Source organism: Entelurus aequoreus, linkage group LG17 (genome assembly GCF_033978785.1).
Source record: "Entelurus aequoreus isolate RoL-2023_Sb linkage group LG17, RoL_Eaeq_v1.1, whole genome shotgun sequence".
Classification (NCBI taxonomy): Eukaryota; Metazoa; Chordata; class Actinopteri; order Syngnathiformes; family Syngnathidae; genus Entelurus; species Entelurus aequoreus.
The window spans coordinates 22,339,577-22,357,721 of NC_084747.1; the positions used below are offsets into that span (position 1 = coordinate 22,339,577).

Sequence of the window (18,145 nt, forward strand, 5' to 3'; positions counted from 1 at the left end):
TACGGGGAAAAAGATGGCGGCTGTTTACCGTAGTTGCGAGACCTAAACTTTATGAAAATAAATATTAATATTAATCCATATATAAGGCGCACCGGGTTATAAGCCGCACTGTCAGCTTTTGAGAAAAATTGTGGTTTTTAGGTGCGGCTTATGGTGCGGAAAATACGGTATCCGTCGGTCGCGTTCCCAGACATATGGAACTATTGTGCTCCAGACACCATTCTACACCACAAAAGTGGTGGAAACTTGTAAAATCATGGAGGTCTACGACTTCTTTGTGTGTGGTGGGTCAACGATGTTGGTATCAAGACTCTGCCGGATAAATATGCATTGTTTTGCTCGGGTAAGTTTGCATTTCATGAGTTAACTTTGGGTCCACTGCCATGTTTGTTTACGAGTAGCTTGTTTTTCCCCGTCTTTATCAAAATATAACTATAGATGTCAACATTGTGTACGTGCTGAAAGATTGATTTGGTTGTTTATCAAAATATAACTATAGATGTCAACATTGTGTATGTGCTGAAAGATTCATTTATGATTGTTTATCAAAATATAACTATAGATGTCAACATTGTGTATGTGCTGAAAGATTAATTTATGATTGTTTGTCAAAATATAACTATAGATGTCAACATTGTGTATGTGCTGAAAGATTAATTTATGATTGTTTATCAAAATATAACTATAGATGTCAACATCGTGTATGTGCTGAAAGATTCATTTATGATTGTTTATCAAAATATAACTATAGATGTCAACATTGTGTACGTGCTGAAAGATTCATTTATGATTGTTTATCAAAATATAACTATAGATGTCAACATCGTGTATGTGCTGAAAGATTCATTTATGATTGTTTATCAAAATATAACTATAGATGTCAACATTGTGTACGTGCTGAAGGATTCATTTATGATTGTTTATCAAAATATAACTATAGAGTTCAACATTGTGTACGTGCTGAAAGATTCATTTATGATTGTTTATCAAAATTTAACTATAGATGTCAACATTGTGTACGTGCTGAAAGATTCATTTATGATTGCTGCCTTTGGTAAAAACTTATCTCATTTAGGTTTTGCTCACATTTGCCTTCTTTAATTTAGACTCGCCAAGTTGGTGCGAAATGCTCGTAGCAAATGTGTGTTTAAGAAATACAAATGATATCAAGACAATACTTGGGAAATGATCAACGTTAAAAGTATATTAAATGAAACGTTAACAAAGTCTGGTGCATTCTTCGAGTCTGCTCCCTTGGACTGGAGTGTGAGCTGCTTTTCTCCTCGTCGTTTTGTAAAATCTGGCAATTTTCCGCACTTTTTGATAACCTCTCGAGGAACTCTGAAGGAACGTTGATCCTTTCCGCGATTTGAACGGTTAGTACGGTCAAAAACAACACACGCGTAGGGTATTTTTTTCTTCGAGAAAGGCTAAATGGCGCCTCGTACCCACTGAGAACAGAGCCTCGTACCCACTGAGAACAGGGCCTAGTACCCACTGAGAACAGGGCCTAGTACCCGCTGAGAACAGAGCCTCGTACCCGCTGAGAACAGAGCCTCGTACCCGCTGAGAACAGAGCCTAGTACCCACTGAGAACAGGGCCTAGTACCCACTGAGAACAGGGCCTAGTACCCACTGAGAACAGAGCCTAGTACCCACTGAGAACAGGGCCTAGTACCCACTGAGAACAGAGCCTCGTACCCACTGAGAACAGAGCCTCGTACCCACTGAGAACAGAGCCTCGTACCCACTGAGAACAGAGCCTAGTACCCCGTACCCGCTGAGAACAGAGCCTAGTACCCGCTGAGAACAGAACAGAGCCTCGTACCCGCTGAGAACAGAGCCTCGTACCCGCTGAGAACAGGGCCTCGTACCCGCTGAGAACATAACGTAGTACCCACTGAGAACAGAGCCTAGTACCCGCTGAGAACATAGCGTAGTACCCACTGAGAACAGAGCTAGATGTCCCAGCGATGGAGAGGCTTCTGTTTTTATTTAGGTGGAACGTTTTTGTTCTCCGATGCAGTGAATGCGTTCAAATACTTAACAATTAATTCTGGGCCTCAAGTTTTTCTTCATGTTTTTGTACTTTTATGTCAGTCTAGATGTGAAATGTATTCATAATGGTCTTTAACAAGTCTCAAATTGGACTTGTTAAAGCCTGCAGCAGTATCAAAGTACTTGAAAGTAGCAGTATTGATGACTTGTACCTGCTCCAGGTGTGGCTGTACGCCAGGGCCGCTTCACGCGTCATGAGGTTCAACAAATCCAAGACAACATCGAAGACTTCCTGGCCTTGACGGGCATCGAATCCGCCAATCAGCTTTACTTCCCTCAGAACTACGGCGACCTGAAGATGGGTATCAGAAGGTTGCGAGTGAACCATAACTTCCTGGAGGCCATAGGTAGGACTGCATGTCATGTGACCCACGAGTTTGCTATTTTCTGCCTTGTACACACACTATGTCCTAGGTTGTGTGTTCTACCTTGTATGGACGCTATGTTCTAGATCCTGTATTCTACCTTGTATGGACACTATGTTCTAGATCCTGTGTGCTACCTTGTATGGACACTATGTACTAGATTCTGTATTGTACTTTGTACACTCGCTAAATCCTAGATTCTGTAATCTACCTTGTACACACACTATGTTCCTGAGTCTGTCTTCGACCTTGTACACTAAGTGCTAGAATCTGTCTTCGACCCTGTACACTTACTAAGTTGTAGATGCTGTAATCTACCTTGTACACATACTATGTTCTAGAGTCTGTCTTCGACCTTGTACACTAAGTTCTAGATTCTGTCTTCGACCTTGTACACTCACTAAATTGTAGATGCTGTAATCTACCTTGTACACTCACTATGTTCTAGATTCTGTAATCTACCTTGTACACACACTATGTTCTAGATTCTGTCTTCTACCTTGTACATTCACTCTGTTCTAGATTCTGTGTGCTACCTTGTACACTCACTAAGTCCTAGATTCTGTAGTCTACCTTGTACACACACTGTGCTAGATTCTGTTTTCGACCTTGTACATTAACTATTTTCTAGATTTGTGTGCTACCTTGTACACTCACTAAGTGCTAGATTCTGTATTCTACCTTGTACACTCACTAAGTCCTAGATGCTGTAATCTACCTTGTGCACATACTATGTTCTAGATTCTGTCTTCGTCCTTGTACATTCACTATGTTCTAGATTCTGTGTGCTACCTTGTACACTCACTAAATCCTAGATTCTGTAATCTATCTTGTACACACACACTATGTTGTAGATTCTGTCTTCGACCTTGTACATTCACAATGTTCTAGATTCTGTGTGCTACCTTGTACACTCACTAAATCCTAGATTCTGTAATCTACCTTGTACACTCACTATGTACTAGATACAGTGTGCTACCTTGTACACTCACTAAATCCGAGATTCTGTAATCTACCTTGTACACTCACTATGTACTAGATACTGTGTGCTACCTTGTACACTCACTAAATCCGAGATTCTGTAATCTACCTTGTACACTCAGTATGTTCTAGATACTGTTGTGTACTACCCTGTACAAGCCATGTACTAGATTGTGTTCTACTTTGTACACTCACTATGTTCTAGATACTGCAATCTACCTTGTACACACTATGTTCTAGATTTTGTGTTCTACCCTGTACCCACCATGTTCTAGATACTGTTTTGTACTTTGTACACTCACTAAGTCCTAGATACTGTAATCTACTTTGTACACACTCTAAGTTCTAGATACTGTGTACTAGCTTGTACACACACACTATGTTTGTGTTTACGTGGTGGTCTGTTGTGTGTCCAGCAAATGGAATCCCGAGGACGTGTTGGGAGGTTTTTGTGAAGGCTAAAAAGCTTGACAAGATGAACCACATGGGAAGGTGAGAGAAGGTTCAGCTGCTCTGCTTAGTGGTGTGCATGTTCATGTTCCACCTGTGTGGTGTGCATGTTCATGTTCCACCTGTGTGTTGTGCATGTTCATGTTCCACCTGTGTGTTGTGCACGTTCATGTTCCACCTGTGTGGTGTGCATGTTCATGTTCCACCTGTGTGGTGTGCATGTTCATGTTCCACCTGTGTGTTGTGCATGTTCATGTTCCACCTGTGTGTTGTGCACGTTCATGTTCCACCTGTGTGGTGTGCACGTTCATGTTCCACCTGTGTGGTGTGCATGTTCATGTTCCACCTGTGTGGTGTGCACGTTCATGTTCCACCTGTGTGGTGTGCATGTTCATGTTCCACCTGTGTGGTGTGCATGTTCATGTTCCACCTGTGTGTTGTGCATGTTCATGTTCCACCTGTGTGTTGTGCACGTTCATGTTCCACCTGTGTGTTGTGCACGTTCATGTTCCACCTGTGTGTTGTTCATGTTCATGTTCCACCTGTGTGTTGTGCATGTTCATGTTCCGCCTGTGTGTTGTGCATGTTCATGTTCCGCCTGTGTGGTGTGCATGTTCATGTTCCGCCTGTGTGGTGTGCATGTTCATGTTCCACCTGTGTGTTGTGCATGTTCATGTTCCACCTGTGTGTTGTGCATGTTCATGTTCCACCTGTGTGTTGTGCACGTTCATGTTCCACCTGTGTGTTGTTCATGTTCCACCTGTGTGTTGTTCATGTTCCACCTGTGTGGTGTGCATGTTCATGTTCCACCTGTGTGTTGTGCACGTTCATGTTCCGCCTGTGTGTTGTGCACGTTCATGTTCCGCCTGTGTGTTGTGCACGTTCATGTTCCGCCTGTGTGTTGTGCACGTTCATGTTCCGCCTGTGTGTTGTGCACGTTCATGTTCCGCCTGTGTGTTGTGCACGTTCATGTTCCGCCTGTGTGTTGTGCACGTTCATGTTCCGCCTGTGTGTTGTGCACGTTCATGTTCCGCCTGTGTGTTGTGCACGTTCATGTTCCACCTGCGTGTTGTGCACGTTCATGTTCCACCTGCGTGGTGTGCACGTTCATGTTCCACCTGTGTGGTGTGCATGTTCCACCTGTGTGGTGTGCATGTTCATGTTCCACCTGTGTGGTGTGCACGTTGATGTTCCACCTGTGTGGTGTGCACGTTGATGTTCCACCTGTGTGGTGTGCATGTTCCACCTGTGTGGTGTGCATGTTGATGTTCCACCTGTGTGTTGTGCATGTTGATGTTCCAGATGTGTGTTGTGGAAGGTGTGCATGTTGATGTTCCAGCTGTGTGTTGTTGATGTTCCAGCTGTGTGCATGCTGATGTTCCAGCTGTGTGCTGTGCATGTTGATGTTCCACCTGTGTGTTGTGCATGTTGATGTTCCAGATGTGTGTTGTGGAAGGTGTGCATGTTGATGTTCCAGCTGTGTGTTGTTGATGTTCCAGCTGTGTGCATGCTGATGTTCCACCTGTGTGCAGGTTCTCCAAGGAGGAACTTGATCAGCTGGTCACGTTGCAGAAGTTCTATGGTAACAATTGGAGAAAGATCTCCAAGCTGATGGACCGCAGCATTTACGCTTTACAGAAACGCTCTGTAACCATGTGTAAGTATTCTTATTGTTCTCATGTCATGTTCTCATGTCATGTTCTCATGTCATGTTCTCATGTCATGTTCTCAGGTTGTCTCCATGTTTTTTCCTGTTCTTGTCATTTTATGTTCACCTGTCATCTCTTCATGTTCTCGTGTGTTCTTATGTTGTTTTCCTGTGTCATCTTTGCATGTTCTGAAGTCTCATGTTCTCATGTCATCTTGTCATGTTTTTAAGTCGTCTCCATACTCTCATGTTGTCCTCATCCGTCATCTTGTTTACTCATGTTCTCGTGTCTACTTGTGTTCTCATGTTTTCTCTTGACATCATTGCGTGTTATGTCTTCTCCCTGTTCTCATGTTGGGTTCTCATCTCGCCTACTAATGTCCTCATCTTGTCTATTCGTGTCCTCATGTCGTCCTGTCCAGCCGTCCTCATTTTCTCATGTCTTCATGTTTTCATGTGGTCTTATGTTGTTTTGTCATGTTTCTAAGTCTTCCATGTTATCATGTGGTTGTCATTTGTTCATCTTGTCTATTCATGTTCTCATGTCGTCTGCTCATGTTCTCATGTCTACTTATGTTCTCATGTTTTCTCTTGACATCATTGCGTGTTATGTCTTCTCCCTGTTCTCATGTTGGGTTCTCCTCTCGCCTACTTATGTCCTCATCTTGTCTATTCGTGTCCTCATGTCGTCCTGTCCAGCCGTCCTCATTTTGTCATGTCTTCTCCATGTTCTCATGTCGTCTGCTCATGTTCTCGTGTCTACTTATGTTCTCATGTTTTCTCTTGACATCATTGCGTGTTATGTCTTCTCCCTGTTCTCATGTTGGGTTCTCATCTCGCCTACTAATGTCCTCATCTTGTCTATTCGTGTCCTCATGTCGTCCTGTCCAGCCGTCCTCATGTTCTCATGTCGTCGTCTCATGTTTTTATGTCCTTTACTTATGTTCTCACGTCGTCTCCTCATAGTCTCATGTTTTCTCGTCATCTGTTCATGTTTTCATGTGGTCTTATGTTGTTTTGTCATGTTTCTAAGTCTTCCATGTCATCATGTGGTTGTCATTTGTTCATCTTGTCTATTCATGTTCTCATGTCGTCCGCTCATGTTCTCATGTCTACTTATGTTCTCATGTTTTCTCTTGACATCATTGCGTGTTATGTCTTCTCCCTGTTCTCATGTTGGGTTCTCATCTCGCCTACTAATGTCCTCATCTTGTCTATTCGTGTCCTCATGTCGTCCTGTCCAGCCGTCCTCATGTTCTCATGTCGTCGTCTCATGTTTTTATGTCCTTTACTTATGTTCTCACGTCGTCTTCTCATAGTCTCATGTTTTCTCGTCATCTGTTCATGTTTTCATGTGGTCTTATGTTGTTTTGTCATGTTTCTAAGTCTTCCATGTCATCATGTGGTTGTCATTTGTTCATCTTGTCTATTCATGTTCTCATGTCGTCCGCTCATGTTCTCTTGTCTTCTTCTCATGTTGTCTCCATGTTTTTTCTTTTTCTTATGTTCACATGTCGTCTCTTCATGTTCTCATGTGTTATGTTGTTTTCCTGTGTTATCTTTGCATGTTCTGAAGCCTCATGTTCTCATGTCTTCTCATGTCATATGGTCATACTCTCATGTTGTCTTCAGGTTCTCATGTTTTCTCATGTCATTTTCTCATGTTTTCTCTTGACATGTCTCCTATGTTTTCATGTGGTCTTATGTTGTTTTCACATGTCATCTTCTCATGTTCCTAAGTGCTCTCCATGTACTCATGCAGTCTTCAAGTTGTCATGTTTTCATCTTGTCTATTCATGTTCTCATGTCGTCCGCTCGTGTTCTCATGTTTTCTCATGTCATCTTCTCATGTTCCTAAGTCCTCTCCAGTACACATGTGGTCTTCAAGTTGTCATGTTTTCATCTTGTCTATTCATGTTCTCATGTCGTCCGCTCGTGTTCTCATGTTTTCTCATGTCATCTTCTCATGTTCCTAAGTGCTCTCCATGTACTCATGCAGTCTTCAAGTTGTCATGTTTTCATCTTGTCTATTCATGTTCTCATGTCGTCCGCTCGTGTTCTCATGTTTTCTCATGTCATCTTCTCATGTTCCTAAGTGCTCTCCATGTACTCATGCAGTCTTCAAGTTGTCATGTTTTCATCTTGTCTATTCATGTTCTCATGTCGTCCGCTCGTGTTCTCATGTTTTCTCATGTCATCTTCTCATGTTCCTAAGTCCTCTCCAGTACACATGTGGTCTTCAAGTTGTCATGTTTTCATCTTGTCTATTCATGTTCTCATGTCGTCCGCTCGTGTTCTCATGTTTTCTCATGTCATCTTCTCATGTTCCTGAGTGCTCTCCATGTACTCATGCAGTCTTCAAGTTGTCATGTTTTCATCTTGTCTATTCATGTTCTCATGTCGTCCGCTCGTGTTCTCATGTTTTCTCATGTCATCTTCTCATGTTCCTAAGTGCTCTCCATGTACTCATGCAGTCTTCAAGTTGTCATGTTTTCATCTTGTCTATTCATGTTCTCATGTCGTCCGCTCGTGTTCTCATGTTTTCTCATGTCATCTTCTCATGTTCCTAAGTCCTCTCCAGTACACATGTGGTCTTCAAGTTGTCATGTTTTCATCTTGTCTATTCATGTTCTCATGTCGTCCGCTCGTGTTCTCATGTTTTCTCATGTCATCTTCTCATGTTCCTAAGTCCTCTCCAGTACACATGTGGTTTTCAAATTGTCATGTTTTCATCTTGTCTATTCATGTTCTCATGTCGTCCGCTCGTGTTCTCATGTTTTCTCATGTCATCTTCTCATGTTCCTAAGTCCTCTCCAGTACACATGTGGTTTTCAAATTGTCATGTTTTCATCTTGTCTATTCATGTTCTCATGTCGTCCGCTCGTGTTCTCATGTTTTCTCATGTCATCTTCTCATGTTCCTAAGTCCTCTCCAGTACACATGTGGTCTTCAAGTTGTCATGTTTTCATCTTGTCTATTCATGTTCTCATGTCGTCCGCTCGTGTTCTCATGTTTTCTCATGTCATCTTCTCATGTTCCTAAGTCCTCTCCAGTACACATGTGGTTTTCAAATTGTCATGTTTTCATCTTGTCTATTCATGTTCTCATGTCGTCCGCTCGTGTTCTCATGTTTTCTCATGTCATCTTCTCATGTTCCTAAGTCCTCTCCAGTACACATGTGGTCTTCAAGTTGTCATGTTTTCATCTTGTCTATTCATGTTCTCATGTCGTCCGCTCATGTTCTCATGTCTTCTTCTCATGTTGGTTTCTCGTGTCATCTTTGCATGTTTTTATGTCGTCTCAATGTTTTCATGTTGGGTCCTCATTTTCTCACGCCTTCTCAGTGTTCTCATGTTTTTATATCATCTACTCATGTACTCATGTTTTCTTCTGTCATCTTTTCATGTTTTTATGTCGTCTCGATATTCTCATGTTGTCTTCATGTTCTCACCTCGTCTCTTCATCCTTTCCTGTCGCTCTGTCATGCCGTCCTATTTTGTCATTACATTTTATGTTCTCATGTTGTCTCCAATGTTCTCATGTCATCTACTCATGTTGTTTTCTCCTGTCTTCCTTTCATGTTCTTATGTGGTCTACTCATGCTCTCCTGTTGTCTTCTCATGCCATGTTCTCATGTCATCCTCACATTGTCTTCTAATGTCCTAATGCCGCCCTTTTTTTCTCATGTCATCTTATGTTCTCATGTCATCTACTCATGTTGTTTTCCCCGTCTTCTTTTCATGTTCTTATGTGGTCTACTCATGCTCTCCTGTTGTCTTCTCATGCCATGTTCTCATGTCATCCTCATGTTGTCTTCTAATGTCCTAATGCCGCCCTTTTTTTCTCATGTCATCTTATGTTCTCATGTCATCTACTCATGTTGTTTTCTCCTGTCTTCTTTTCATGTTCTTATGTGGTCTACTCATGCTCTCCTGTTGTCATCTCATGCCATGTTCTCATGTCGTCCTCATGACATCCTGTCATGCCGCCCTTTTTTTCTCATGTAATTTTATGTTCTCATGTAATCTACTCATGTTTTCATGTCTTCTCCTCATGTTCTCATGTCTTCTGTTGTTTTCTCCTGTCATCTTGTCATGTTCTTATGCCGTCTACTCATGTTCTCCTGTTGTTTCCTCATGCCATGTTCTCATGTCGTCCTCATGTTGTCTTCTGATGTCATGTAATGTTCTCATGTTGTCCTCTCATGTGTATTTCCTCAGCGTCCAATCTAGGTCCCTGGACTTCCGACGAAGTGTCCAAGTTGAAAAAGGCTGTCAAAGCTTACCTTGCGGTTGTGGTCCAGAAGAATCCAGCGGGTTCTGGTCTGACTCGAGAACAGCTGTGTAATAAATTGCCGTGGAGGAAGATCAGCCTGGAGGTCCAGACCAGAGACTGGCTCAAGTGCCGCAGGAAATGGTCAGTGAGGAATGATGTGTTCAATTGGTGTAGTTCTGCTGGTCCAGAATGTTTGGGTTCTTGTCAAGTGTCCGAGGACTTGCAGTAAAAGGTTCTTGTCAAGTGTCCGAGGACTTGCAGTAAAAGGTTCTTGTCAAGTGTCTGAGGACTTGCAGTAAAAGGTTCTTGTCAAGTGTCCGAGGACTTGCAGTAAAAGGTTCTTGTCAAGTGTCCGAGGACTCGCAGTAAAAGGTTCTTGTCAAGTGTCCGAGGACTTGCAGTAAAAGGTTCTTGTCAAGTGTCCGAGGACTCGCAGTAAATGGTTCTCGTCAAGTGTCCGAGGACTTGCAGTAAAAGGTTCTTGTCAAGTGTCCGAGGACTCGCAGTAAAAGGTTCTTGTCAAGTGTCCGAGGACTCGCAGTAAAAGGTTCTTGTCAAGTGTCCGAGGACTCGCAGTAAAAGGTTCTTGTCAAGTGTCCGAGGACTCGCAGTAAAAGGTTCTTGTCAAGTGTCCGAGGACTTGCAGTAAAAGGTTCTTGTCAAGTGTCCGAGGACTTGCAGTAAAAGGTTCTTGTCAAGTGTCCGAGGACTCGCAGTAAAAGGTTCTTGTCAAGTGTCCGAGGACTCGCAGTAAACGGTTCTTGTCAAGTGTCCGAGGACTCGCAGTAAATGGTTCTCGTCAAGTGTCCGAGGACTCGCAGTAAAGGGTTCTCGTCAAGTGTCCGAGGACTTGCAGTAAATGGTTCTTGTCAAGTGTCCGAGGACTTGCAGTAAATGGTTCTTGTCAAGTGTCCGAGGACTTGCAGTAAAAGGTTCTTGTCAAGTGTCCGAGGACTTGCAGTAAAAGGTTCTTGTCAAGTGTCCGAGGACTTGCAGTAAAAGGTTCTTGTCAAGTGTATGAGGACTTGCATTAGATGGTTCTTGTCAAGTGTCCGAGGACTCGCAGTAAAAGGTTCTTGTCAAGTGTCCAATGACTTGCAGTAAATGGTTCTTGTCAAGTGTCCGAGGACTTGCAGTAAAGGGTTCTTGTCAAGTGTCCGAGGACTCGCAGTAAAAGGTTCTTGTCAAGTGTCCGAGGACTCGCAGTAAAAGGTTCTTGTCAAGTGTCCGAGGACTCGCAGTAAAAGGTTCTTGTCAAGTGTCCGAGGACTCGCAGTAAAAGGTTCTTGTCAAGTGTCCGAGGACTCGCAGTAAAAGGTTCTTGTCAAGTGTCCGAGGACTTGCAGTAAAAGGTTCTTGTCAAGTGTCCGAGGACTTGCAGTAAAAGGTTCTCGTCAAGTGTCTGAGGACTTGCAGTAAAAGGTTCTTGTCAAGTGTCCGAGGACTTGCAGTAAATTGTTCTTGTCAAGTGTCCGAGAACTTGCAGTAAAAGGTTCTTGTCAAGTGTCCGAGGACTCGCAGTAAAAGGTTCTTGTCAAGTGTCCAATGACTTGCAGTAAATGGTTCTTGTCAAGTGTCCGAGGACTTGCAGTAAAGGGTTCTTGTCAAGTGTCCGAGGACTTGCAGTAAAAGGTTCTTGTCAAGTGTCCGAGGACTCGCAGTAAAAGGTTCTTGTCAAGTGTCCGAGGACTTGCAGTAAAAGGTTCTTGTCAAGTGTCCGAGGACTTGCAGTAAAAGGTTCTTGTCAAGTGTCCGAGGACTCGCAGTAAAAGGTTCTTGTCAAGTGTCCGAGGACTCGCAGTAAAAGGTTCTTGTCAAGTGTCCGAGGACTCGCAGTAAAAGGTTCTTGTCAAGTGTCCGAGGACTCGCAGTAAAAGGTTCTTGTCAAGTGTCCGAGGACTTGCAGTAAAAGGTTCTTGTCAAGTGTCTGAGGACTTGCAGTGAAAGGTTCTTGTCAAGTGTCCGAGGACTCGCAGTAAAAGGTTCTTGTCAAGTGTCCGAGGACTTGCAGTAAAAGGTTCTTGTCAAGTGTCCGAGGACTCGCAGTAAATGGTTCTCGTCAAGTGTCCGAGGACTCGCAGTAAATGGTTCTCGTCAAGTGTCCGAGGACTTGCAGTAAAAGGTTCTTGTCAAGTGTCCGAGGACTTGCAGTAAATGGTTCTTGTCAAGTGTCCGAGGACTTGCAGTAAAAGGTTCTTGTCAAGTGTCCGAGGACTTGCAGTAAAAGGTTCTTGTCAAGTGTATGAGGACTTGCATTAGATGGATCTTGTCAAGTGTCCGAGGACTCGCAGTAAAAGGTTCTTGTCAAGTGTCCAATGACTTGCAGTAAATGGTTCTTGTCAAGTGTCCGAGGACTTGCAGTAAAAGGTTCTTGTCAAGTGTCCGAGGACTTGCAGTAAAAGGTTCTTGTCAAGTGTCCAAGGACTTGCAGTAAATGGTTCTTGTCAAGTGTCCGAGGACTTGCAGTAAAAGGTTCTTGTCAAGTGTCCGAGGACTTGCAGTAAATGGTTCTTGTCAAGTGTCCGAGAACTTGCAGTAAAAGGTTCTTGTCAAGTGTCCGAGGACTCGCAGTAAAAGGTTCTTGTCAAGTGTCCGAGGACTCGCAGTAAAAGGTTCTTGTCAAGTGTCCGAGGACTCGCAGTAAAAGGTTCTTGTCAAGTGTCCGATGACTTGCAGTAAATGGTTCTTGTCAAGTGTCCGAGGACTTGCAGTAAAAGGTTCTTGTCAAGTGTCCGAGGACTCGCAGTAAAAGGTTCTTGTCAAGTGTCCGAGGACTTGCAGTAAAAGGTTCTTGTCAAGTGTCCGAGGACTTGCAGTAAAAGGTTCTTGTCAAGTGTCCGAGGACTCGCAGTAAAAGGTTCTTGTCAAGTGTCCGAGGACTTGCAGTAAAAGGTTCTTGTCAAGTGTCCGAGGACTTGCAGTAAAAGGTTCTTGTCAAGTGTCTGAGGACTTGCAGTAAAAGGTTCTTGTCAAGTGTCCGAGGACTCGCAGTAAAAGGTTCTTGTCAAGTGTCCGAGGACTTGCAGTAAAAGGTTCTTGTCAAGTGTCTGAGGACTCGCAGTAAATGGTTCTCGTCAAGTGTCCGAGGACTTGCAGTAAAAGGTTCTTGTCAAGTGTCCGAGGACTTGCAGTAAATGGTTCTTGTCAAGTGTCCGAGGACTTGCAGTAAATGGTTCTTGTCAAGTGTCCGAGGACTTGCAGTAAATGGTTCTTGTCAAGTGTCCGAGGACTCGCAGTAAAAGGTTCTTGTCAAGTGTCCGAGGACTTGCAGTAAAAGGTTCTTGTCAAGTGTATGAGGACTTGCATTAGATGGTTCTTGTCAAGTGTCCGAGGACTCGCAGTAAAAGGTTCTTGTCAAGTGTCCAATGACTTGCAGTAAATGGTTCTTGTCAAGTGTCCGAGGACTTGCAGTAAAAGGTTCTTGTCAAGTGTCCGAGGACTTGCAGTAAAAGGTTCTTGTCAAGTGTCCAAGGACTTGCAGTAAATGGTTCTTGTCAAGTGTCCGAGGACTTGCAGTAAAAGGTTCTTGTCAAGTGTCCGAGGACTTGCAGTAAATGGTTCTTGTCAAGTGTCCGAGAACTTAGAATTAGACAAACTTTAATGATCCACAAGGGAAATTGTTCCACACAGTAGTTCAGAAATTTACCTGCAGTAAAAGGTTCTTGTCAAGTGTATGAGGACTTGCAGTAAAAGGTTCTTGTCAAGTGTATGAGAACTTGCAGTAGATGGTTCTTGTCAAGTGTATGAGAACTTGCAGTAAAAGGTTCTTGTCAAGTGTCTGAGGACTTGCAGTAGATGGTTCTTGTCAAGTGTGGTCCGTGCGTGTGCATATTCGGGCGTGTCCTTCCCGGTCAGCACCAGGAAGAAAAAGATGGCTGCTTGGTTCTAGAAGGTCCAGCTGAAGATGAAGTGTTTGCTTCTGCTTCAGGTTCAGCATCCTGAACCTCAGACTCTCAAAAACCTACTTTGGTGGAGGAACTGAAGGAGTGAAGGCCAAAATCCACCTGATTGATACGTAAGACCACAGCAGAACCTTTTTCTCATGTTGTCACCTGCTCATGTTCTCATCACGTCTCCTCATATTTTTTCCTTGCGTCATCTCTTCTTGTCATCTCCTCGGGTTCTCTTCTCAGGTTGTTTTCTTCTCATTTTCTCATCTCGTCTCCTTGTTTTAATCACATCTTGTTTTTTGTGTCGTCATGTTCTCGTATCGGTTTTTCATGTTTTTCATGTTCTCATGTTGTCTTCTCATGTCGTCCTTTAATGTTCTCATGTTGTTCCCATCCTCTCTTATCATGTTTTCTTGTTTCATCTCATGTTCTCATATTGTCTTCTCATGTCATCCTCATGTTGTCTTCCCATGTCATCCTCGTGTTCTCATGTTGTCTTCTCATGTCATCCTCATGTTGTCTTCTCACCAAATCTTCACATTGTCATAGTCTTCTCATGTCATCCTCGTGTTCTCATGTTGTCTTATGTCATCTTCATGTTCTCATGTTGTCTTCTCATGTCCTCCTCATGTTGTCTTCTCATGTCATCCTCTCACATCATCTTCATTTTGTCTTCTCATGTCATCCTCGTGTTCTTATGTTGTCTTCTCATGTCATCCTAATGTTCTCATGTTGTCTTATGTCATCTTCATGTGCTCATGTTGTCTTCTCATGCCATCCTCATGTTCTCATGTTGTCTTCTCACCAAATCTTTATGTTCTCAGTCTTCACATGTCGTCCTCGTGTTCTCATGTCATCCTCGTGTTCTCATGTTGTCTTCTTACCAAATCTTCACGTTCTCAGTCTTCTCAAGTCATCCTTGTGTTCTCATGTTGTCTTATGTCATCTTCATGTTCTCATGTTGTCTTCTCATGTCATCCTCATGTTGTCTTCTCATGTCATCCTCTTACATCATCTTCATTTTGTCTTCTCATGTCATCCTCGTGTTCTCATGTTGTCTTCTCATGTCATCCTCGTGTTCTCATGTCATGCTCGTGTTCTCATGTTGTCTTCTTACCAAATCTTCACGTTCTCAGTCTTCTCATGTCATCCTCGTGTTCTCATGTTGTCTTATGTCATCTTCATGTTCTCATGTTGTCTTCTCATGTCATCCTCATGTTGTCTTCTCATGTCATCCTCTCACATCATCTTCATTTTGTCTTCTCATGTCATCTTTGTGTTCTCATGTTGTCTTCTCATGTCATTCTAATGTTCTCATGTTGTCTTATGTCATCTTCATGTGCTCATGTTGTCTTCTCATGTCATCCTCATGTTCTCATGTTGTCTTCTCACCAAATCTTTGTTCTCAGTCTTCACATGTCGTCCTCATGTTCTCATGTCATCCTCGTGTTCTCATGTTGTCTTCTTACCAAATCTTCACGTTCTCAGTCTTCTCATGTCATCCTCATGTTCTCATGTTGTCTTCTCATGTCATCCTCATGTTGTCTTCTCGCCAAATCTTCACATTCTCATAGTCTTTTCATGTCATCCTCGTGTTCTCATGTTGTCTTCTCATGTCATCCTCATGTTCTCATGTTGTCTTATGTCATCTTCATGTGCTCATGTTGTCTTCTCATGTCATCTTCATGTTCTCATGTTGTCTTCTCACCAAATCTTTATGTTCTCAGTCTTCACATGTCGTCCTCATGTTCTCATGTCATCCTCGTGTTCTCATGTTGTCTTCTTACCAAATCTTCACGTTCTCAGTCTTCTCATGTCATCCTCATGTTCTCATGTTGTCTTCTCACCAAATCTTCACGTTCTGTCTTCTCATGTCATCCTCATGTTCTCATGTTGTCTTCTCATGTCATCCTCATGTTGTCTTCTCACCAAATCTTCACGTTCCCATAGTCTTCTAATGTCATCCTCGTGTTCTCATGTTGTCTTCTTACCAAATCTTCACGTTCTCAGTCTTCTCATGTCATCCTCATGTTCTCATGTTGTCTTCTCACCAAATCTTCACATTCTCAGTCTTCTCATGTCATTCTCATGTTGTCTTCTCACCAAATCTTCACATTGTCAGTCTTCTCATGTCGTTCTCATGTTGTCTTCTCATGTCATCCTCATGTTCTCATGTCGTTCTCATGTTGACTTCTCACCAAATCTTCACGTTCTCAGTCTTCTCATGTCATCCTCATGTTCTCCTGTTGTCTTCTCACCAAATCTTCACGTTCTCATAGTCTTCTCATGTCATCCTCATGTTCTCATGTTGTCTTCTCATGTCAGCCTCATGTTGTCTTATGTCATCTTCATGTGCTCATGTTGTCTTCTCACCAAATCTTCACATTGTCTGTCTTCTCATGTTGTCTTCTCATGTCATCCTCATGTTCTCATGTTGTCTTCTTACCAAATCTTCACGTTCTCAGTCTTCTCATGTCATCCTCATGTTCTCATGTTGTCTTCTCACCAAATCTTCACGTTCTCAGTCTTCTCATGTCATCCTCATGTTCTCATGTTGTCTTCTCATGTCATCCTCATGTTGTCTTCTCGCCAAATCTTCACGTTCCCATAGTCTTCTCATGTCATCCTCGTGTTCTCATGTTGTCTTCTCATGTCATCCGCATGTTCTCATGTTGTCTTATGTCATCTTCATGTTCTCATGTTGTCTTCTCACCAAATCTTCACATTGTCAGTCTTCTCATGTCATTCTCATGTTGTCTTCTCATGTCATCCTCATGTGCTCATGTTGTCTTCTCACCAAATCTTCACATTGTCAGTCTTCCCATGTTGTCTTCTCATGTCATCCTCATGTTCTCATGTTGTCTTCTCACCAAATCTTCACATTGTCAGTCTTCTCATGTCGTTCTCATGTTGTCTTCTCATGTCATCCTCATGTTCTCATGTCGTCCTCATGTTCTCATGTTGTCTTCTCACCAAATCTTCACGTTCTCAGTCTTCTCATGTCATCCTCATGTTCTCATGTTGTCTTCTCACCAAATCTTCACGTTCTCAGTCTTCTCATGTCATCCTCATGTTCTCATGTTGTCTTCTCACCAAATCTTCACGTTCTCATAGTCTTCTCATGTCATCCTCGTGTTCTCATGTTGTCTTCTCATGTCATCCTCATGTTGTCTTATGTCATCTTCATGTGCTCATGTTGTCTTCTCACCAAATCTTCACATTGTCAGTCTTCTCATGTCATTCTCATGTTGTCTTCTCATGTCATCCTCATGTTCTCATGTTGTCTTCTCACCAAATCTTCACATTGTCAGTCTTCTCATGTCGTTCTCATGTTGTCTTCTCATGTCATCCTCATGTTCTCATGTCGTCCTCATGTTCTCATGTTGTCTTCTCACCAAATCTTCACGTTCTCAGTCTTATGTCATCCTCATGTTCTCATGTTGTCTTCTCACCAAATCTTCACGTTCTCAGTCTTCTCATGTCATCCTCATGTTCTCATGTTGTCTTCTCACCAAATCTTCACGTTCTCATTGTCTTCTCATGTCATCCTCGTGTTCTCATGTTGTCTTCTCATGTCATCCTCATGTTCTCATGTTGTCTTATGTCATCTTCATGTTCTCTTGTTGTCTTCTCACCAAATCTTCACATTGTCAGTCTTCTCATGTTGTCTTCTCGTGTCATCCTCATGTTCTCATGTTGTCTTCTCACCAAATCTTCACATTGTCAGTCTTCTCATGTCGTTCTCATGTTGTCTTCTCATGTCATCCTCATGTTCTCATTTCGTCCTCATGTTCTCATGTTGTCTTCTCACCAAATCTTCACGTTCTCAGTCTTCTCATGTCATCCTCATGTTCTCCTGTTGTCTTCTCACCAAATCTTCACGTTCTCATAGTCTTCTCATGTCATCCTCATGTTCTCATGTTGTCTTCTCATGTCATCCTCATGTTGTCTTATGTCATCTTCATGTGCTCATGTTGTCTTCTCATGTCATCCTCATGTTCTCATGTTGTCTTCTCACCAAATCTTTGTTCTCAGTCTTCACATGTCGTCCTCATGTTCTCATGTCATCCTCGTGTTCTCATGTTGTCTTCTTACCAAATCTTCACGTTCTCAGTCTTCTCATGTCATCCTCATGTTCTCATGTTGTCTTCTCATGTCATCCTCATGTTGTCTTCTCGCCAAATCTTCACATTCTCATAGTCTTTTCATGTCATCCTCGTGTTCTCATGTTGTCTTCTCATGTCATCCTCATGTTCTCATGTTGTCTTATGTCATCTTCATGTGCTCATGTTGTCTTCTCATGTCATCTTCATGTTCTCATGTTGTCTTCTCACCAAATCTTTATGTTCTCAGTCTTCACATGTCGTCCTCATGTTCTCATGTCATCCTCGTGTTCTCATGTTGTCTTCTTACCAAATCTTCACGTTCTCAGTCTTCTCATGTCATCCTCATGTTCTCATGTTGTCTTCTCACCAAAT

General features: G+C 42.7%; 1 protein-coding gene across 1 annotated transcript in view; it reads left to right on the plus strand.

The window, feature by feature from the left end:
• LOC133632670 (transcription termination factor 1-like) overlaps positions 1-18,145 on the plus strand; it is a 31,390-nt gene that overhangs the window by 8,817 nt on the left and 4,428 nt on the right. Inside the window, exons 4-8 of the mRNA XM_062025232.1 lie at positions 2,220-2,405; positions 3,821-3,896; positions 5,387-5,511; positions 9,723-9,918; positions 13,706-13,792. Of these exons, the coding sequence (XP_061881216.1) occupies positions 2,220-2,405; positions 3,821-3,896; positions 5,387-5,511; positions 9,723-9,918; positions 13,706-13,792 (670 nt within the window). The remainder of the gene's footprint in view (positions 1-2,219; positions 2,406-3,820; positions 3,897-5,386; positions 5,512-9,722; positions 9,919-13,705; positions 13,793-18,145) is intronic.